Raw genomic sequence first — 22,446 nt, forward strand, 5'->3', positions numbered from 1 at the left:
ATTGTTGAGTTTTTGGTGGGTTTGAACCTTGGGTTTTGAGGGTTTTGGAGTTTTGGGAAGCTTGGGAACTTTGTTTGATGATTGGGGATGGTTAGGTATGATTTTGGAAGCTTGGAGAAGTTGAAAACACGTTTGGGTATGGCCCAGGGTTGGGGGCCGCGACCCTGTTCTTGGGCGCCGCGGCCCTGGCTCAATGAGGAAGAAGAGGGGGTTCTGTTTTGGCTGGGCGTCGCGGCCCTTGGTGTTGGGCGCCGCGGCGCTTGCTTCAAGAATTTATGGGGGCCGCGGCCCAAGGTGCCAGGGCCGCAGCCCTTGCCCTGTTTTCACCCCGTTTGCTCGTTTTGACCCCGGGAACCTAGCTATAGGCCTCGGGAGTGTCCCTACTACTTGGATTAGTTTGGATTGATCTCCCAGAGGCTAGATATTGGTGTGGAAACCTATGTTGACCATTATTGTTAATGATTTCCCGTGTTTGGTTATGATTAGGTGACCGCTAAAAGACTAAAGGTTGATCGTTCTCACGGGTCGTTCTTTTAATCTTTCTAGCTCGAATCTGAGGTAAGGAAACTGCACCCTGTGTATATGTGACATGCGTGATTATTATTGAGGCATGTTGATTGATTAATGTGGACATGGATTGCCTATTGAATGCTAGAAAATGTTGAATACTTGTATATGTGCTGACTAGTCAGGGACACTGACCTAAAGAGTCAGAAATGGCATAGCATCATGAACGCCGAGCCAAATAAAGATTAGATCTAATCGATATTAGCGTTGAATGACTCATATGGGGTATTATCGCTGGACCGACCCTAAGGTTGATGAACTTATAAGCGCTTGTCTGGTCTGAGACCAGTTATTCAGAGCCAGGGCATATGGCCCGGTGACTGTTTGTCACATGGCTAGGGAACGCTGTTCCAGGGTTATGACTTTAAGTCATGAGGAGGGTTGTGTTGGTGACCAATCACCATACACCTATCCTGCTCAAACTTATGAAAGGTTCTCTTATCAATTAAGCCCGAGTGACCCTAACGTCACATGGCTAGAGGGGGTTGTACCCACTTTTGTGACTGTTGCGACTGTCACCTATTTGCTTGGACTGATGGTCATGAATGATTATTACGGTCATTGTTGATATTATATCATGCCTTATTGTGTTTTCTTGCTGGGTCTTGGCTCATGGGTGCTATGTGGTGCAGGCAAAGGGAAAGAAAAGCTCACCCAGCCTTGAGTGGAGAGCTTAGGTGGTGATGTGTACATATGCAGCCGCTTGACCACCACGGTCAAGGCATTCTCAGAGGAATTAGGGGGTTACCCTATTTTTGCCGCTTAGGTCGGTGGGATTGTAAATTTGAAACAGTAATGACCGTTTGTACTGAGAACAACGTGTAAATGTTTTGATTAGCTCTGCAGAGCTGTTTGTAATGAAAAATATCCATTCTTTTTTATTAATTTTCCACCTTAACTTGTTAATTACACTTAGAGCACGTTTTTGACCAAATGACTCGGGTAGCGGGTCAAATTTCCGGACCACCGTTCACCGTAACTGTTCTGGGTAACCAGGACGTTACAGAAACTAATGTAAAAACTAAAGTGTGCCTATGTATCCTATCTCATAAAGTTATATATATTTGTTTTGTGCTTGGCCTATTGTGTAATTTTAAATTTTTTAATGTTTCAGACGTTAGCATAAGCTCATATACTAGAAAGTCAAACTGATGAGAGTTGAATTATCATATATATACTTGCTTTGGTCCTATTAACTTGGCAAACTCAAGAGACAAGACTTGTAAAGACAAGAAATCTAAAACATGAATATTTGGTAAACATACTCAAACTCATGGCTCTAGTATTCTTCTTGGAATAATAGAGAAACAAGTTGAAGCTACAATACAAAAGGAAGGACCAAAAATCATGTCTTTGTGTCCCAAAAAATAATAATGAAAAAGTTTAAGCAACAAGATCAACTTCATCGCGATCAGGAGGAACGACATCTAATCTCATCATACTCTTGTATTGATCTGGAACAGGTGCTCCTGCTTGCACACACAACTCTACAACAGCCGGAGCCTTACCATAATACCTCTTGAGGTTATTATCAAGAGCAGTGTCATTTGGATCACGAACATGCCAAACATAATTGGGACCAACAACATCATCTATTGTTGCCTCTTGCCATGCATGCAAACCATTACGAGATTGGTGCTTTGAGGCCTTGCACATTCTTACCTTGTGTCCCTTAGCTCCTACCTGAATCTCTGGACAGTATCCGCAAGTCTTCACACCGTACTTCTCCATCATCTTCTTTACTCCACGTGTCATCTCGAGCCATGATTCTAATGTCACAATGCTCAACTCCCTTGTGCTTTCTTCTACACTATCTTTCACCTTATCTAGAAGATTACCATCATTTGTCAAATCTACCAACTGTTCAGTTTTGGTTCCTGCATCAGAATGTACTGGGGAGTTGAAAATTGTACAGTCTGAGTTTTCATCAATTTTTACTGATTCGAAGTCTACAATTCTTCCTTCGATGGAATAAACAGGTCTCGTTCTTCTTTTAGTGGGGTACTTTTCAAGGTCAAGACCAGCTTGTATGCATAGCTCCAAAATGGCAGGGATCCGTGGGACTCTAAACCTCTCATCATGCCCCACTCTTGGTTTACCAACTCGGTCATAAAGATGGAAGGATTTGGGGAAGAAAACCACATCTTGAATTCCTCCTTTCCTCCAAACATGTTTGGCACTTCGAAAGCCACTCTTTGGACCAGTGCAGGTTCGGATTTCATGTCCCACTCGTCCAACATGAACCTCATAGCAATACCTGAGAAGAAAGCCTCTTCTAACTTAGAAATCAATTAACTGACATGAACACATGAGACTCGTAGTTGAACTAAATCTGCAATGAACCAATCAAAACGAAATGTCTATATCAACAGATTGAAACTTGAGATTTTGAGAGTTAATATGAATCAAAAGCATACATTATACAAGGAAATGAGGAGCAAATACGTAAGCCAAAACATATATTTTCAACCGAGTCAAACTGAAATTGAATTAATCCAACAAATTCTTTGGAATCTTTAGAGACTTTTAACTGAACCAAAATGAACACAGTATCTTCATAATTAAATCAGATGTGTAACTCCTGCACATTTTTAAGAGAAGAGAAGCACAAGTACTGCACAACAGCAAAAAATACAACATATTTTATTATGAATACTAAGATAAACACAGCAATTCATTACCTACAACGCTGGATGGGAATGACTTGAAGTAACTTTGATGAGCCAAGGAGGAGAGACTCTCGAGCTTGGTAGACTCGGTGAGCCACGTCGATCAGTTCAGGGACCAATAGCCCATTATCAGGGGGGTGTTCAAGCAGCCTACAAGGCTGAGCCTTCCTAGCTTCTTTCTCCTCCTTGGCTCTCTGAATCAAAATCTTCATTGGTGTTAGGTATGGCTTCCTTTCAGATTTATCCCTGCGCGGTTTCGGCACATCTGCGTATAGAGGATCATCACCCTCATATGCTCCTGAAGTTAGTGATCTCTCTGTTGCCAAACACACATTTGGACCAAATTGGCCATAGACTCTCTTCAAATGAGAAATCCGAGACACTAGTATTCTCTGCATCTGTATTTAAGAATCAATATTGAAAGGGAAAAGGGAACACAGTAAGCAAGTACACAATTTCAACCAAAAATAGAAAAATAAACTGAAAACCCAAATGGGAATTTGCATAGCACCACTTTTAAAAAACTGCAACTACAAATATAGCACAAGCAAACAAAATAAAATAAAAGGGCACAAAAAACCATTTATGTACCTCTTGAGTTGTTTCACTTTCCACATCCTTGTGTTGAAGCTCCTGTCAAAGCATTAGACAGGTAATGTAATGCTGCTTTTGCTGGATATTCATTCAATAGAAAACTCTTATTAGTGTTGGAGCAGCAGAATACCAATATGCAAAGATGAATAAACGCAGAAATATAACATGGTTTGGCTACAGGCCTTTGTGTTCACATCATAGTAAAGAAAATCCCACTATGAAAAATCAAATTTTGCTCAACCCCCACAAAGAAAAAAATATCCATTTACAGCCTAAGACTAAGAGCACTCTCTCACCCAAAACTCTTTAAGAATGAAAGAAGCTTTCGCTTACTAGATATTAGAAAGTGGAAAAACTACTTAACATAGACCCAGATAAATTTTACGAAAGAGAAAGATTGGGTGGTCTTCATGACTCATACCTGGGTTAGAGAAAGCCTCTGGTATTGCAATATGCTCAGAGGAGGCCATCGACCCAGGACGCAGGTATTTGTAATTAAGGGTTTATAGGATTTAATCTAATATGACAATAAATTTTGTGTATTTTTTAATTATTTTTTCAGACATCAAAGAAAAATAAATCAACTACGTAGTACGAACTAGGGGTTTCGATTTTTTTTGGCTTCTCAAAACAGTTATAAAATAATAATAATAATAATAATAAATCATGCTTTAATTATCTCTTAAATTTGCTATTTAACAATTTGTTTCTCCCAAAAAAAAAATAATAATCCAGTGGCAGATTATGAATATATGAACTTAAATTATGTTTACCAATACCAGTATCAGAGTAAGAAATTCAATTTAGGAGGCCATTTATATTTTAATTTTTTTTTAATGAGTTGTAGATGGATTTAAGATGAAGTTAATATTAAATTTTTGTGTATAAAAAAGTTTTTAAAATATATGTGGAATTACACAAATTATTAACTTTTCTTCATTAAAATTTAAAATTATCATTCCCATACTTACTTTAGGCCGAGGTTTAAATTCATTTGTTTTGTTCTTTCAGTTTGATTAGTAACTTCAACTCAGAAAACATTTTTAACGATTTACTCACACACCTAAATATTTGTTTAGTGATCATTCGTTTATCTCGTTCTTTGTTTAGTGTTCTTCAACGTTTTTGAGGTGGAGTGCTCCACAAAGATCAAATTTTCAACTTGAAAGTGTTAATTAGAAGTTTCTCATATATTAGTTCTTTAATAGGTTTATATTATTAAAAAAAGGTACAAAATACACAATTTTAGATTTTCGACAATTTTTATGCAATGCAAAGTTACAAACAGAAGAAACACATAAATTCGTTACAAAAACCGAGCAGTAAAAAGTAAAAGGCCAAGGGGAAATAAGATTCCAATATAATGAGAAAATAATATGATCAAATCATGGTTGGTTAGCAATGAAAAAAAATTAACAAAGTGCAATAGTCAGAGTCTTCTAGGTTGGTTGCTCTGTCTCTCCCTCCTTGACCAACCAAAAACATAGCCCACAAGAGAAGAAAAACAAGGGTGGTGTGGTGTGGTGTGGTGTGGAGTTAAAAAGATAATCCTAGTAGTACATATGTCCCAAGCATCTTCTGTACACTGAAAGATAGATAATTCACTCACAAATAGTGCAAAACTTGGACCCTTTGTTCGGCCTCTATTATACCAAGAATTTCAGATAATTAGGAAGGAGCAAGTTGATTAAGCAAACTCTTGCTTTTAGGTCATCCAAAAATTGCAGTAGGTAGTAGTGCTCTCCTCTATAGCCAAAAATAAAGGAAGTGGATACTGATACTGATACACCACCTTTGATAATATATCTATAGTATATATAAATTGGGGGAAAATATATAACTTCTATAGGGTGATATTACGTTTCAAAAGTCAAAGTTAGTCGCTCCATTTGACCGGTTCTGCTCAATCAGAGTCCTTAGAAGGACCTGGTGAAGAAGAATCGAGTTCAAAGATAATTTCCTCTTGATTTGCAAAAGCTGAAGAGATTCCTTGGTTGTTCTCTTCATTTCCACTCACTCGAGTTCTTCCCAGCCTAGGCCGGATACTTGTACCCATGGGGAAGGGCTCCTGCAGAGGAAAAATAAAGGTGGGTTAGTTTTTCACTGTGGTAACCCGCCCAAGAAAGTAAGAGCTTAATTGTTCGTGGTTCAACAATACTTGTCTGGTAAAAAATAAATGAGAAATTCATATGATTTTAGTCATGACCTAAAGCTTATGGTAAATTGATTTCAATGCAGAGTGCACTGAATTTTTTACTAGATCCAGGCTCTCACACAAGTTTCTATCTGATAAATTAATAAATTTGAAACAACTTGCATTCATAAGGAATAGTAATAAAGAAGAAACACCGGTGTAAGATGATAATAAATCAAAATTTTACCGGATCGCCAGCATTTGGGCCATCTGTATGAAATAGAATAGGGCGACATCGCTTATCCTCATTCATTAAGCTTGAGTTCTGAAAATGGGCGATAAGAGCAGATTTTCCTTGAATACGAGCATAGGCCAAAGATGCCACCTTTTCACTGTTAAACTTCTCCCACTTTTTGCCATTAAATGCCTGAGATTGAGAATATATAACATCTATATTTATTACCTTCTGCTGAAAAATACAGAAATGACAATAAAATGAACAAATTCCAACTAACAACCATTTTTGGAAAATCAAACCTGATAGAATGGAATAATCTCACGAGGATCAATCATGTTGATGAACGCATAACCCACATTGCACTTGTTCTGTTAAACACACATAAAATATGAGCTCCAGTGTGTATAATAGTTACTTTTCCAGCATAAAGGAAGAAAAAGAATAGTTCACAAATTAATTTACTTGCCTTGAAATCAATCGGCAAATAGAGAAAGTCATAAGTTCCTCGACAGTACTCATCAATTGCAGCAAGAAGCATCTTTGAAGTATACCTGTGAAATCTCTAATCAGTTTTAAGTTTGAAAAAAAAAATCCACAGTTGTTAAAAGTTTGCCTTTTTCGTCATGTTTGCTTTATAACTGGAATAGTTTGTGCCCTGAATAAATTAATAGCATGTTTATTGTTTAGAGCGATAACAGGATTGTGCTATAAACAAGTTTTACAAGAACATGACTGTCCATAATCATATCAACAAGAAGAATACATACTTGTTAGGAATGTTTTTGATCATCAGCGTTGTTCGGCTGTCCTCCCCATGCAATATGCGATCAATATCAAGTTCATATTGCCTCTTATCAACATTATTAGAGTTCGCTTCATTCCTACGGTGAGACAAGTTTCTTGCACTTTCATGCAGAGAATCAAAAGATGTAGGCATCGAAATTACTGGATTCCTCCCAGGAAATATGTGACAGTTACGGTGAGAAGAGTGTTGCGCAGCATTAACAGTCATGTCTATGCAATTTCCACCAACTTGAGAAAATATTTTGTGAGAAGAAATATCCATGAAATGCAATTGAGGACTACCAGGAAAACCAGCACTCCCAAGAGAACCCAGGTGAAGACCAGAAGTTTCTGGGGAATATGCATGCCTTTCCCATAGTGAGGGGTTAACCGCTGGTGCTGATCCAATGTGATGAGGTAAAGGTGAAGAAGAATTCAACATATGAGGTGATGCTCTAGGGAATCCCTGAGTTTGTGGAAAGCGATGTGCATGAAGACCATTGACAAATGAAGGTGAATTGTGCCACGGCGAAGAACTAGAAGGAGGTTGCTGATACGAGCTGGAGTTATTCCATGCAGAATGTTGTTCATGAACAGGACTTTTCCCATTCCCTGAAGATCCAAAAGCTACCCCCACCAAATTAAACCAAATGATGTAGATAAATAAAGGTTTGTCAACACCAAATTAAACCAAATGATGATAAAAATAAATGAAGTACTTTAAGGGACACAGAAAACTGAAATGAAGAACTCTTGCTCTCTGGTTAGAGTTGATGATGCTAACATCAATATCCAACTAAGTGAACCGAGTATCAAAAAATATGAATGCAATAGTTAGGTCATCAACTAATAATAAAAACACAATTATAACAAAATGAACGCACCTCCTTTAAGTTCCACTGGATGCCTATTTGTATTCACACCGCGAACATGATTGATGCATCCATCCCTTATTCCAAGACCCAGACTAGTCATGTTTGCAATAGCATTGGGAGACAAACTTGGAATGCCATGAGCTAAACTATCATGGTTCTCAGGAAACGAATGGTGATGGAAACCATGTATCCCTTGGTTACCAAACTTCATTTCATCCAGAGAGTTACTGGTCTCACAAAAACCAAATTGTTTGCTAGCAGATGTCATTCTCATTGGAGAAGGCATGGTCTTTGGAAGACTAGAACTCTGAAGAGAGAGAGAATTTTCAAAAGATGTGCTCAAAGGCGAACAAATTGCAGGATGAAAGCCCTGGTTAGAACCAATAGCCATGCGACTTGGTGCAATTACTCCAGGAGATACTTTTGCTGAAAAGATACTTTCCATGAGCAAAAAATAAAAACATGTAGAAGAAGCAGAGAGAAATCTTAACAGAGACAGAATACCTTTTTGTGCTGACGAAAAGTTGTCACAAAAGCTATGGTAAAGATTGGATTCATGATCAACTTGTTCTATGTTGGACATTTGCATCAAGCTGCAAAGATATAGTCTCTTTAAGGAGGTGCAATTTTGAGAAAATGAATTTAATAGAACAAGCCAAAAAACAAAAAGACTGACAGGAATGAAACCAGTAGAAATGAACAGTAAAATTCAGAAAGTGGCAACTGGCAGCCACCGTAGGAGTTGTATTAGAAAACTCAAACACCGTCTCCATTTTCAGGGACCAACTAGAGCAATCCAAGTTGCTCTGATGACTAACATCTCTATTAAGCACCAAAGGTTTACAAAACTAAGTAAAAAAAAGATAAACAGATGATGATACCCATGTCTGGTGCCACTAGGATAGCCTGGCTCAAGAGTGATCTGCTTCCCAGCAATGTTCGTCTTATTTAGCTTACAAAAAGCCATTTCTGCAGCTCTGACATCATAAAACTCTACAAGCTTGCTATGATACTTGTCTGGAACCTCACGAACCTAGTAACAAAATAACCAAATTTGTAAGGTTCATCATCCTGGTATGAAAGAAGTAGGATACTAGAGGAAAGAAAAGGAACAACTCACTTGTTTGACTTCTCCATAAAATCCAAAAATTTTATGAAGCTCACTGTTTGAAACAGAAGAATCAAGGTTTGATACCACCAAGATTCCCTGGTTGATATCTTTCTCAGAAGGATTGTCCTGACATATTAGAAAGTTAACATTACGCTACAAACCAGGGCGCATGATGAGAGAAGGCTGGGAAGGAAATAGAATGTAAAGTTTACACAATCAAGATCACAAGGTCATCACCATACCTTGGGTATTGAATAATGTATGTCAAGGTTCCGGCGCTTCATTGGCTTACTTTGAAGCGCTTTCATGGCATTTCGAGCTGCCCTTATATCATAGTAAGAAATCATGACAAAACCTCGGTGCTTGCAGGCTGTGTATAGAGTCCGTATCTCTCCATATTGCTACCAAAAAAAGAACTTGTCAATTCAAAGTGCAAGGTAAGGTGGTGCTACTTGGCTACATTGAGTTCAAAATATAAAACTGGAGAGAATAGGGGGCATGAGCACCTCAAAAAGAGCTTTTAATTCGAAGTCTTCAATATTGCTGTTGATATTTCTGACAAAAAGAGTTCTAGAAGGATGTTCACCAGCAGCTGACCCATTACAACCCGCTTGACCATTTAAAACTCCCCCAACAAGATCATGCTTTCTTTGAATCACAGATAAACGATCCTCTCCTAATTCCAAGCCACCACCATTGCTAAAGAGATCAAAGTCTTCGAATTCATCACCATTATTTGCATTTGCATTGTATGCCAGCATATCATTCATACCAGAAAGGAGATCGTCTTCATCAGGAAGAAGACTCCCAATAGTTTTCCCCTCATTTTCTTCAAAATAGTTCAGTGGTTTTGCCTCATCTTTGGAAATAACAGTATTGGCAGGCTGATGATATGTGACATCGTTCGCTGATAATTTCACTGCATAGTGAATTGTATGAATTACGAAAATCACTACACATCTTATAAAAATAATAGCATGCATCACCAATGTAGAATAAAAGAAGATACAGACACTTCCTTCTCCCCACCTCTTTATTTTATTATATATATATATTTCATTTGTAAGAGCAAAAAGAAGATACAGACACTTCCTTCTCCCTACCTCTTTATTTATTTTTTATTTTTTTTCATTTGTAAGAGTACAGAATTACTGATTATAAACAAGTAAAGAAACCAATTGAACCAAGTTACTAGAGAAGCAGTGATCTCTAATATAATGTTTTCAGATAAAGGCTTGTTAGTTCTGTAACTAGAATCAAATTTCTGTGAGAAATTAAACTTTTGAGTCCCTTTATATGCATATTTAGCATAAAAGGGTGTCAAATTAATATGTATGTCAACATGACTATAGAAAGTTAGATGATAAGAATAATCTGATTAAAAAAAAACTAAAGATCAAAGCAATCACATATAATAACCATTCTAATAGATATGAATGGGACGCTTACACTTTCTACAAAAAATTTCTGACAATGAGCTCGAAAACAGACTACTTTCATGTTGAAGATTATTAGTGAAATTTTTATTTTCATCAAAACTATAAGATTCTGTCTTCATACGCAAATCCGACCACAACTTGAGATCATGATCCATAGGTTTCCATGAAGCTCCAGAGATGGTACCAATTCCTTCTCCACCAATTATCTGTCTTTCTGCTTGTACCCGGGCTGGATTGGACTGTGGCATCTCCAAGCATTGCATTGACCTTCCCACAACTGGTAAAAAAAAATCCAAGGGTGAGAAAGAATCCAATTTGTGGCCAGGTAGGTAATATAAATCCATCCCCATCAACTAAAGAACCAAATTTACACTAGATGTAAATGTAATAACTTCCTCCCATAACAGTTTCCAATGTGAAAAATACTAAATATTATAGTTTATAACGCAAGGGAAATAGCACTAGGAAAAGTCTGGTTGGGGGAGAAACTATTTTACTTCAATTTATAGTAGAATATAGCTTTGAGGCTAGATTCAAAATGATGCAAAGAAATAGAAAATTAACTGCACAGTTCATAAACAAATAATAATAACGATAAAAGCAACAAGACAGGAAATGACACACCACAAATCCCAGTTTATTAATAAGAACTACAAAGCAATATATTTTTTTTCTATGACAACAGGTTTTTCCAAAAAAACCAAAACACATTCTTAACATGAAACTCAATTAAGAAATTTCTACAGCTAAATGTATCAACTTCTATTTTTATTTATTTTTAATAAGAAACTACACTAGTTTTACTGTGTCTGTAACAACCACTACAACATAAGTGAGCAACAAAATCAAGAAACATGCTACAGAAAGAATTACCGTTGCTGGATACAACTAAATTACTAATATAAATTTTCCAAAAAAGATTTTACTTGCAAAAGGACAAACTTCCGAAAGTAAGCCACAATTGCTGAAAAAACTACATAGACCCTGCTCCGAAGCGAATTTATGGCTTTAAACACCCTTGCATTATCATAAAGATGCTAACTTATCACTTAGGAGCAGATAATGAATTAGCAAAGATAAGGTGGAGAAAAATCCTGAAATTTATAATGCTTTATTTTGCGACTTGGGAGTTGTCATCATGCTGGGAATGAGATGATTGATGACCCACTAAAACTAAGCAAAACTCTTTTTAGCTACCAACAAAACTGAATGTTTCGGACTTTTAAGTTATATCCTATAATTGTATTTCCCAGAGAAAGTTAAAACTGACCAATGACAACAGTCAACAATCATATTTGGTAATTCGTTAACACTCGATTTATTCATAAAGGTCAGGAGTTTCTAAGTGCATAACTTTCAAGAAAAATAAATAAAATAAATGAATGTATGAGGTCAACACCTAAGCTTATCCCTCGTGGAATTACTCCAATACTTGCAAACCGAAATTTAACATCAACATAGATTGTAACTGAATAAGCTAACTTAGAAGATAGACCATATAAGACAAGCTACAGCTGGGTGATTCTTACCTTGTTCAGGCATGGCTTTCACTTTCCGAACTTGTTTCTGCTCAATAAAAATTGAAAGCATATTAAGTACTGAATATTTATAGTGGATCTTAACAAGAAGAGTATCCTAAAAGGATATTCATAACACAAATAAATGGGACCACGGTGCCTTGACACTTGAGCAAATAAGAACACAACATCTAATTAACGCCTTGTCGAGGGGGGCAATCTTTAGAATACATACTGGCAACAGTAAGTACCTCAGAAGGAAAGCGAAGTTCATCAAAGAGGTGAGATGGGGCTGATAGTGATACACCTCTTTGTTCCATTACTTCAGATGGCATTGTGCAGTTCAGAAAACCAGAAAATTTTACAAACAAAAACTTATCAAAATTCAATCACCTGCAGAAAACAGAAGAAATATAAAATTAAACACCATCTTTAACAGAAATCAAGATTGAGGGGGGAGAAAACGTCAACCCATAGAATACAGATGGAATGTGTTAAAAAGCAATTTGTGTTTTATTTTATTTATTAATATTATTATAATTTCCATAGTACAATACAACCTGAGAAACCGTGATATAGGATATCTTCATAAAGAAATTCGCTTGTTTACCTACCAACGACCAAACGTATTTGCTCCGTTTGTTACCGAGAAAATGCAGGAAAACAAAAATAAAACTTCGTGGAATGAATATTATTTTTTCTTCTTTTTCATCAAAAGAAACTAATGAGAAAACACCCAAAATTGGAAAAAACCACGGCACAAGCCAAAGAATTCATAGCAATAAATCAGTTCAACTAAAAAAGAAAAGAACAATCGTACTCCGAAATTTCACAAATTGACCACAAAACTTGTAAGAAATAGCAATAAGAGATCAAAAGAAAACATGAGAGAACAGGATCTAACCCTAATGTAACAGAGCCACACCCACGCAACCAAATCACCAGTCTGTTTCCCCCAAAAAATTCCTCTCCAGAAAAGCAACAAAACATCCGAATTTCGCAATTGCTCTCTTTCTCGGCAATTTTCTCTCTGGAAAATTGACAAGAAAGAGAATAAGACTGACAGAAACCAAAATTTTCTTTTTAAAAGAGAGAGAAGGGAATTTCAAACAAAAATGGAGCTTCTTCTCAAGAACAAGTTTGCTTCTACCTGCATTGCCAACCCATAATTTCACCATCAAATCTCAAATCCAAAACAAACAAAAAATTACATGGGAGATTCACTTTTTATCACAACTGAAACGAAACGTACATGACAACTAGAGGGTTCTAAGCTCGGAACTGAAGACAGAATGGAGATTCCGGCAATGGAGCTCGAAATTCCGGCGAGATCAGACTCCCGCCGGTCCCTCGCTCGCACGGAAAGAGAGAGAGAGAGAGAATCGGCCTAAATGTGCCTCAGGAGGGCTGTTTTTTTTTTCCTTTTGTTTTTTTTTTATAATTTCTTTATTTTTTATATTTTACAGGTTTAAAATAGAGAGAGAGAATAAGGAAGTTAGTTGGGTTTTGAAATGTGATTGGAATATAATAATTATTTTAATAAATAAATACAAAATAATAATAAAAATAGAAAGAAAAAGAAAAAGAAAAAGAGGACGAAGACAGAAGTGAGAAGAAATAGGAAATTAGGAAAATGGCGCGGATTTTGTGTGTTTTTATACAAAGTGGATAAAATTGAAAAAAAGTGGACCAAACACTCTAAACTCTCAATAATCAATCAATTTTTGTATGTACGGATCTTCCTATTCTGATCTGTACAATCAATATTTGGTTAAATTGAAAGATTATGCATCTTCCTTTCTTTATGGCTTTTTTTTCTATCTCGTATAAAGGAAAATTACTTTATAAGACTTTTTAGAAATTTTTTCTTTAGCTCTCTTAGAGACCAATCTATTTGTGACGGTAAATTTTACATTATATGTATCATAGTGTAGTGTAATTAAAATATATGCTCAAATTTGTAAGTATCTCAAAACTATGTCACTTCGTAAAAATAGACAGAATTGCCTGATACTACCACCGCGATGATCTCCCCACAGTGAAATAGCAAATTTTTATTTTTTTTCTTGTTGAAAATATCACTAAATTATTTATTTATTAAGTTAAATAATTTACCATATTAGAAATGTCGTTAACATTATTTAGCAGTATTTATAGATGTCCCTAAATAAAATATTAGTGACATTGACTTTTAATGACATGAATATCTTCTACATTTGTGATAAATATTATTAAATTTATAAAAACGAGTAAGAACTAAATAATACTAGTATTTTCACATATATAATATATTGTTGTAATGTTGGTTTGGAAAATGATACTTTCTTTCAATCTTTCAATAATATAAACATAAATTTAAATAAAATCAATAATTCAAAAAGATTGTTATTTTTTTAATTAATAAAAGTAAATTGTGACTAACATACTTATGGGGTATTTGGTAGGGAATAAAATAAATGTGGGAATGAGAATTTAAATTCATTCTTATGTTTGGTTCAAATTTTAAGGGGTAAAGTTAATAATTTGTGTGAGTCTCACATGTATTTTAAGGGTAAAGTTAATCATTTTGTACACAAGAGTGTAATATTATATCAATTCTAAGTTCTTCTACACTTTAAGGCAAATCCACTACTCAAAATAAATACTCTCTTAATGTTTTCAAAATGTTGCACTTTTATACCCAATATTGTATATATTTGGTATAAAAGTACAATATTTTAAAGACATTGAATTTTTTTATCGCCGAAAAAAATTTGTGTATAAAAGTGCAATATTTTAAAAATAGGAAATTGGTGAAAATAGCATTTTTTTTAAGTGGTTTTGCACTCTGATCTACTTTTGATCATTTTTTGCAAAATTGTCTTTGTCTAAAATTCGACTAGTTGTCTAAATTTTTCGACCACCTGTCTAAATTTTTCAACAACCTGTCTAAATTTTCGACTAGCTGTCTAAATTATGAGAGGTTATTTTGCAAATAATTATTAAAACTAGATTAGAGTGCAAAATAACTTTAAAAATAGGTCATTTTGCTAGGAAGCCCTTAAAAATATTAAGTATTGAATTAATAATTGTTTTAGATTATGAAAGGAAAGGAATATGCTTTTCTTTCAACATTTGTGATTCTAAACAGAAATTTTGATTGTGAAAATTTTGATTGGGATTCTTTTAGTCTTTGTTTGTTAAAGATGAAAAGTGGAAGGAAGGAATCATTTGGAAAGAAAATTGGAGAGAAGATAAAAAGAATGGTGGTTTGGTAGGAGAGAAAATAAGGAAGGAAAGAAAAATGAAGAGAAAAAAAGTGATGGGGTCCACACTAAAAATTTTCTCTCCAAATTGGAGAGAAAATATAGAAGAGAAAATGTTGTAGGTTTTGTATGACCATAATACCCCTTATAAATTGACTTAAAAAAATTTAGGAGTATTTTTTTAATATATTATTGCTAAAATAAATATTTTTAAATTATATTTTTTACCTTAAATATAAATATTTCAACACATAAGTACTACTTAAGTTTATTTAAATTTGTTCTTAGATTTATTAAATTATTATCATTTTAGCTATAAAAAATAATTTTATAAAAGCACACATTATCAACAAAAATAATATTCCATATGTAATAAAACATACACATACCATCCTTATCAATTATTTTATAATTATAATTATATGTATTGCCAACTATTTACTTTATCTTCATAATAAGTTTGAAAAAATTATTTTTATTTATGTTATATGTGACAAAAATATATATTTTTAAATATACAAAAATATATTTTTTCAATAATGAGTAATACATAAATACTAATATAAGGGTATAAATGTCAAAAAAATATCTCTTCCCTCTCAATTCTAACTCAAATACCAAACAAAAGAAATAAAACAAGTTTATTTTCTTTCCTTATACCAAACAAGAAAGAGGGAAAATACATTTCTTTTCTTTCCTTCACTTTTTATATCATCTCTATTTTTTCTCTCCTTATTATTTTCTTTCATTCGTAACAAACATAGCATTAGTGTTGCATGGAAATATATATATATATATATATATTATAGAATGAGTTCGGTTGGTGTTATTACCTAGGAACATTGGAGACTTTTATAATTAAAAAAATAAAAACAAAACAATAAAAATGAATAGAAAACAAGGAAGGAAGGCAAAGAAAGATGGTGTTTAAAGCAAATGTGGGTTGGAAAAGCTCGTGGTGTAGTGGTGAGTGTCGTGTACGAAATGGTTTAGAGTGGAATAATACTCTTTTATTAATGCTAATAATTAACCTCTGCCAATCTGACATATTGTATTTGTAAGTACAAGAAATGAAAGATTCTCTTTTCCATTTCTTCCAATTTTCTTTATTGGGTAATCCAGTTATGATAATGATAAGATTATCTAGTTTAGATATGATTTTCACTTCAATATGTGAAATGTTCAATTTTTTAAATTATGAGGTGGATGAAACATATATGAATTGTGATTTTTGTCACTTTTGTTTATTCAAGTAAAAATAAATGGGCAATATAATAAAATTACCTCTGACATGAAATGTTATTTTAATGGATTTTATTTTAACCAAATTTATAATTGTTACACAAAGAAATAAATAATTGAGAGGACAAATTTAGAAATAAAAGTTTAAAAACAAATTACAAATATTGTTGGAGAAAAGTCAGCAATCAACCTATCTACCAATAGTACCATACCCACAGGGCCATTAGATGAGTCTAAGGTCTAGCCACATGTCTATTAGAAAATATCTAAGAGAAAATACCTTATTGGCCATTGGCCACAAATAAGAGGTACTTTTTTTTTTGATAAACTACTTTGATGATATTAATTAAAAATGCAGACAATTCCATCTGACAAGTATAAATGGAAGCTGGGTTTGTGAAAAAAGTTGTATCAATACACCTTTCAATAAAAAATAATAAATAAATAAATAAAAAAAGAAGAAGAGAGAGGGTTTGTGTCTACCTAAATCATTGATTAGAATCCTAATAATACTAAGGCCCCCACTTAAAAGATGATATAATTATAAATTGAAATCTCTATTATTATCCATATAATAAGGAAAATCTCAAGTAGGTGGGTAAGGATGCCATGTGTAGAAGAAAATTTCTTTTATATTATTATAAAAATTTGCCTTAATTATTTAATTAATTAGAGGGGAACAAGATCATGGATCATGATACATGTGACATGACAATAATGTGTGAAACTAGACGACATATTATAGAAGTATCATATTAGAAAAAAAATAGTTCCGAAATTAATGTGATACTATCTTGGAATATTGGTGGCTAGTATAGCATTATACACACAATTTACTGATATCTTATATGGTTTTTTTTTTTTTTTAAATACATCTTATATGGTTACATTTATAATAAGGAAGTTTACATTTATTGATCTAGAATTTAAATTATTTACAAAAATATATTCAACCTGTGGCGGACCGAGGATTCAAGTTTAGCGGGAGCGAATTTTTTTTAAAATAATAAATAACTATTGAATATCAAACTATTTAAATTTATACCAAATAATAAAAAATATACATAATACAATGAAATTTGAACAAAAAAATTAATTTTTAAAATAGCTATACAATATGTTTTTATTCGAAAATGTTCAAATTGAGAGATTATGTAGAAGAAAATTAGAGTAAAGTTTAATGTCTAAACAATGCAAGACTAAGTATGTGTTTTTTTTTTTAAATAAATTGCATATATATAAAAAGAATGGGGAGACTATGTAGAAAAAAATTAGAGCAAAGTTTAATCTATAAACGTCAATATGTATTTTAATTAAAAAATAAAATAAATGCACATATATATAAAATGTCTTTGCTAGGATTTGAACCTTGTCATTAAAACTTATATAAATGAGCTTAATCATTACGTCAAAGTCTTAATTATTTAATATTGGTTTCAATCGAAAATATATCCATTAATTAATTAAAATATATATTTTTTTAAAAATATTTTATATATTTTTTCACCCGGGGCGTCTGCCCACCCTAGTTTTTATGTGGGTCCGCCCCTACCTTCAACCAAATTATTTACACAAATATCAGTGCCACGTCAACATCATATATCGAAATCTAAAATAATCGCTACCAAAATTGAAAAAAAATAGAAAATTATCGTTTCCCGAAATTTTACGTTTTTTTAGGTTTAAAAAAAAACTACATTTTGGTATCTTATGATGCTAATAAGATACCAATTGGTTATATTTTTTTATGGACTAAAAAACTTGACTTTAAGATAACATTATCTCATATATATTTTTGTTACCTATTTTGATTAGTCACCTTTAAAATCATGATTTTATTTTCAGGTTATATTGTATTGACGTCTTGTTTAAGATACTTTAGCATATTAGCAAAGTTAGTATAATTAATTTTATTGGTAATTTGACTAATTTTGTGATGTTTAAGATGCTATTTGATTTACTTGTAAGTTATTTTTAGAAACATATCAACATTGTTATATAAAATAGGAAAATTTACACATACACTACACACATTATCTATAAAATAATTATCATTTAGTTAGATAAATTTTAATATACCAAAATGTTAGTATCATATAACATAAATAACAAACATTATTAATTTATTTTCTATTTAGTTATACTTATTATATTTTACTTAGAATACAATTCTCTTACATATCATTTGTATACAATCAATTTAAACATGTTTTATTGCCTTATTTAGATTGGTTTTAAAGTCACTATTTTATAGAGAAATTGTCACTTCCATAATTCAAAAAGAAAAATGTTGTTACATAAATTAAAAATTAAATTGTTTATTTTTATTGAGAACTCCATAAACAATATATGTATATATACTCCAATATTCGTAATTATTTATTTATTTGGATACTATTTTGTATCTTATTTTTTGTATTTTTATTATTTATTATTTTTGTAATGACCCAAATTTCCTAATAAAGTTTAGGAACTTGATTAGGAGCCCGGGAATGTCATAATTGATTTATTATGCTATTAAATGATTATATGCATGTTTAGGTGTATTAAACATACAAGTTAACCCATTTCTGATTAATTGAGTGATTTTCATATTTTGGCAATTTCAGGCATATTTGGCATATATGTGGTATATGTGTGGTGTTTCTTTATTATTTGGTTATGCTAGGGTTATTCAGCACGAGACGATCCTAGGAGGTAAACTAATGGGAAAGTCACAACGGGATTTATACTCGACTCGGAGTGAGTCAATGGGTATTTAGCACATTACCGGGTTATTGGGTAATGAGAATAAATATTTAATGATAAATTGGGAGTTAGTAAGATCATGGGGAAATTCTGAAAGTTTTGACTATTTTACCCCCGGGAGCATTTTCGGGACCCCAAGCATAAGGATTTGCTTGAGGCTACTTAAGCTTGAAGTAACCTGTCAAGAAATAAAAAGAACATTCAGAATGTTCTCTCTCCTTCAAAGTTCCATTTTCGTCTCCCGATCACATTTTTGAAGGAAACTTGAGTTTTAGAACTCGGATTCAAGCGAGGAATGAGGCATAGCAATTCTAGGGAAGATTAGAAGTTTATTAGCCAGAGGATTTAGTTGGGAAACATCATAATCAGAGGTAATCCAAGTTTTAAGTTCTAAGTTTTTAAGCTTGAATTGGATTTTGTGTGTTTGATGAGTTTTTGATTGAATTGAAGCTTAAGTTTGGTTGGTTTTGGATCATGGGGATGTTTGGGAACTTTGATTTTTGGATTTTGAGATGTTTGGATGGGTTTTTTGAAGGATTTAAAAGAGGAAAATCGAAGTTTTGGCTGGGTTTCGAGGTGGGGCTGCGACCCTGTTCTTGGGCGCCGCAGCCCGAGCTTGGTGCAGGTGGGCGATGGTGCTGATGGGCCTAAGGGCCACGGCGCTTGAGGGCATTTGTGGCTGAAGTGATGTTTTGATCATGGGAACTCAAACCTTAGGCCTCGGGATCGTTCCTACTACCCGATTTAGTAGGATGCGATGTCTCGGGTCTTTGTCCGGGAACCTTTTATTACTCATTTTGATGAGGTTTTATATTATGGTTGTGACTGGGTTATCACTAAGGGCTTGGAATCAAGATCGTGCTTGTGGCTCGTTTATTGGTAACCTGAGCTTGGACCAAATGTAAGAAAATTGCATCCCATATGTGACATGCATGGTTATTATTGGACATGTTGAATGTTTAAATGTGGACATTGATTTCATATCAAATGCTTAGTAAATTTTGCTCACTTGTGAATGGCACTGACTTATTAGTCAGAATCGGCAATGGTGTCGGTATTAACTGTGAAGTTGTGACTTACTAGTCAAGTTCGGCAGTAGTACCGAGTACTGATCGTATGTCATTGACTTATGAGTCAAGGACGGTTGTAGCGTGTTTAACGCAAGTCGATAAATATTAGATCTAATCGACATCTACATTGAATGACTCATCATGAGCATTAATGCCGGACTGACCTCAAGTTCGATGAAAATTAAAAGCGCTTGTCTAGTCTAAAGGCTAGTTACTTAGAGCCAAAGCCGGAAAGGCTAAGGTGACCTACACGTCACATGGCTAAGAGGGTATGAGGCCTCTGAGATAGACTTATTAGTCATCTAATCAAGATAGACTTATTAGTCATCTGACCGAGATAGACTTATCAGTCATCTGACCGAGATGGACTTATTAGTCATCTAATCGAGATAGACTTATTAGTCATCTGACCGAGATAAACTTATTAGTCATCTGACCAAGATAGATAGACTTATCAGTCATCTGACCGAGATAGACTTATCAGTCATCTAATCGAGATAGACTTATCAGCCATCTGACCGAGATGGACTTATTAGTCATTTAATCGAGATAGATTTATCAGTCATCTGACCGAGATTGACTTATCAGCCATCTGACCGAGATGGACTTATCAGTCATTTAATCGAGATAGATTTATCAATCATCTGACCGAGATTGACTTATCAGTCATCTGACCGAAATAGACTTATCAGTCATCTGACTGAGATGGACTTGTCAGTCATCTATTTAGAGAGTGACTTACTAGTCAACTGATCAAGGAATGGCTTATTAGTCATCTACCTCAGAGAGAGACTTATTAGTCATCTATCTCAGAGCGAGAGACTTATTAGTCATCTACTCAGAGCGCAGGACTTCACAAACATGTATTTGTACCTGCTTGCATGCATGAGTATGGTTATTACTGCTAGGCATGCCTATTATGACTTAGCAACATGTTATTACTTGTTCATGAGCATATTGAGTTTTCTTGTTGGGCTTTGGCTCACAGGTGCTATGTGGTGCAGGTAAAAGCAAAAGAAAGCTGGATCATCCTTGAGTTGGAGAGCTTAGGTGACGATGTGTATATATACGGCTGCTCGACCACCACGGGCGAGGGTTGAAAGAGGAACTATGGTTAAACCTTATTTTGCCGCTTAGATCGGCTGGTTGTAAATATTTTCTTGTAATTGACCTTTTAATTATATTTTTGGGATCCCAATGTATACAGTAAATGTTATAGTGAAACGTTATATCTTAACCAACAATTTTAACCCTAAATCGCTAATCATACTTAGTTACACGATTATGGTCAAATAACTCGTTTAGCGAGTTTAGTATTGTTTAAAATGCATACCGTAACGGTCCCTGGAGTTTAGAGCGTTACAATTTTAGCCCCCAAAAAAATTATGTATTCTACCAAATGGTATCAAAATATCAATTCCTTCAAAATTGTTGTTGTTCTACTTGTCCACTCACTTTTGGTAATAGTATATTACTACATAATTAATAAATATGATATTATATAGTATACTATATAATTTGGTATGTATCTTATAATACATATTACTATTTACTATCTTATTTTATCTAATAATGTGTGCAACCATATTTTACTACTTATTCTCAGTATCTTATTCGAGCTAGTTAGCATACCATATGATACTTATATATTGATATTATATGCAATTAGGTACTAATTGATATCCATAATAATTTATTGTAATTTGATACTATGTAACTTAATCCTGCATGATATCATATAATTAACTATTAAATGATATATTTTACAATGTGATAACAAAAGTATCTTAAGGCAATCTAAAATTACATGATATCATATTATTATATATAATTAACTACTAAATGGTATATTTTGCCATGTGATACCAAAAGGCATATTTTATATGTTCTATAACACTATAAGTTCTAACACACATTAATTATTTAGATGATTTTTCTTCTTCTACTAATTGGTATATAACACCCAATATTTTTGTTCATTTTTATACTATTTTGTATTGAAATATATATTTTTGCATTTGACATTTTTTTTAGATTTTAATTTTTTTACTAATTGGTACCCGAAACATATCAATAAATTTTTTATATATATTTTCTATTCTTTCAATATATTTAAATTTTTATTGATATATTTTTTTACTGGAAACTTTTATTGTTTAATTTTTTTTTAATAAGTTTTTGTCGATCTACTAATTGGTATTTAGAAATTGTATC

General features: G+C 33.5%; 2 protein-coding genes across 3 annotated transcripts; both read right to left on the bottom strand.

The window, feature by feature from the left end:
* Window positions 1-1,785: 1,785 nt before the first annotated feature.
* LOC133797579 (APO protein 3, mitochondrial) lies at window positions 1,786-4,404 on the bottom strand. Of its 2 annotated transcripts, none has more exons than XM_062235525.1 (4): window positions 4,252-4,404; window positions 3,828-3,908; window positions 3,249-3,634; window positions 1,786-2,824 (listed from the first exon to the last, which is right to left on the bottom strand). In XM_062235525.1, exons 3-4 carry the CDS (start codon window positions 3,632-3,634, stop codon window positions 1,951-1,953), a joined length of 1,260 nt encoding a protein of 419 aa, XP_062091509.1. In that variant the 5' UTR covers window positions 3,828-3,908; window positions 4,252-4,404; the 3' UTR covers window positions 1,786-1,950. The 2 variants fall into 2 exon arrangements, with proteins under 2 accessions (XP_062091509.1, XP_062091510.1); XM_062235526.1 differs by having other exon boundaries at window positions 3,828-3,869; window positions 4,252-4,390.
* Window positions 4,405-5,153: 749 nt separating this feature from the next.
* LOC133797580 (protein MEI2-like 1) lies at window positions 5,154-13,371 on the bottom strand. Its single transcript, XM_062235527.1, has 16 exons — window positions 13,180-13,371; window positions 12,832-13,077; window positions 12,179-12,320; window positions 11,940-11,976; window positions 10,421-10,687; window positions 9,478-9,890; window positions 9,214-9,372; window positions 8,981-9,097; window positions 8,742-8,893; window positions 8,365-8,453; window positions 7,870-8,286; window positions 6,970-7,612; window positions 6,669-6,753; window positions 6,502-6,570; window positions 6,212-6,391; window positions 5,154-5,898 (listed from the first exon to the last, which is right to left on the bottom strand). Exons 3-16 carry the CDS (start codon window positions 12,260-12,262, stop codon window positions 5,734-5,736), a joined length of 2,877 nt encoding a protein of 958 aa, XP_062091511.1. The 5' UTR covers window positions 12,263-12,320; window positions 12,832-13,077; window positions 13,180-13,371; the 3' UTR covers window positions 5,154-5,733.
* Between the last annotated feature and the right edge of the window lie 9,075 nt (window positions 13,372-22,446).

Source organism: Humulus lupulus, chromosome 8, assembly GCF_963169125.1.
Source record: "Humulus lupulus chromosome 8, drHumLupu1.1, whole genome shotgun sequence".
Lineage (NCBI taxonomy): Eukaryota > Viridiplantae > Streptophyta > Magnoliopsida > Rosales > Cannabaceae > Humulus > Humulus lupulus.

Coding starts and splice junctions, on each gene's coding strand:
- LOC133797579 (XM_062235525.1), bottom strand. CDS start 3,634: ATGCAGAGAATACTAGTGTCTCGGATTTCTCATTTGAAGAGAGTCTAT. Junction 2,825..3,248: donor ATTCCCATCCAGCGTTGTAG/GTAATGAATTGC, acceptor CTTTCTTCTCAG/GTATTGCTATGAGGTTCATG.
- LOC133797580 (XM_062235527.1), bottom strand. CDS start 12,262: ATGCCATCTGAAGTAATGGAACAAAGAGGTGTATCACTATCAGCCCCA. Junction 7,613..7,869: donor TCCAGTGGAACTTAAAGGAG/GTGCGTTCATTT, acceptor TGGTGGGGGTAG/CTTTTGGATCTTCAGGGAAT. Junction 5,899..6,211: donor GCCCAAATGCTGGCGATCCG/GTAAAATTTTGA, acceptor TTTCCTCTGCAG/GAGCCCTTCCCCATGGGTAC.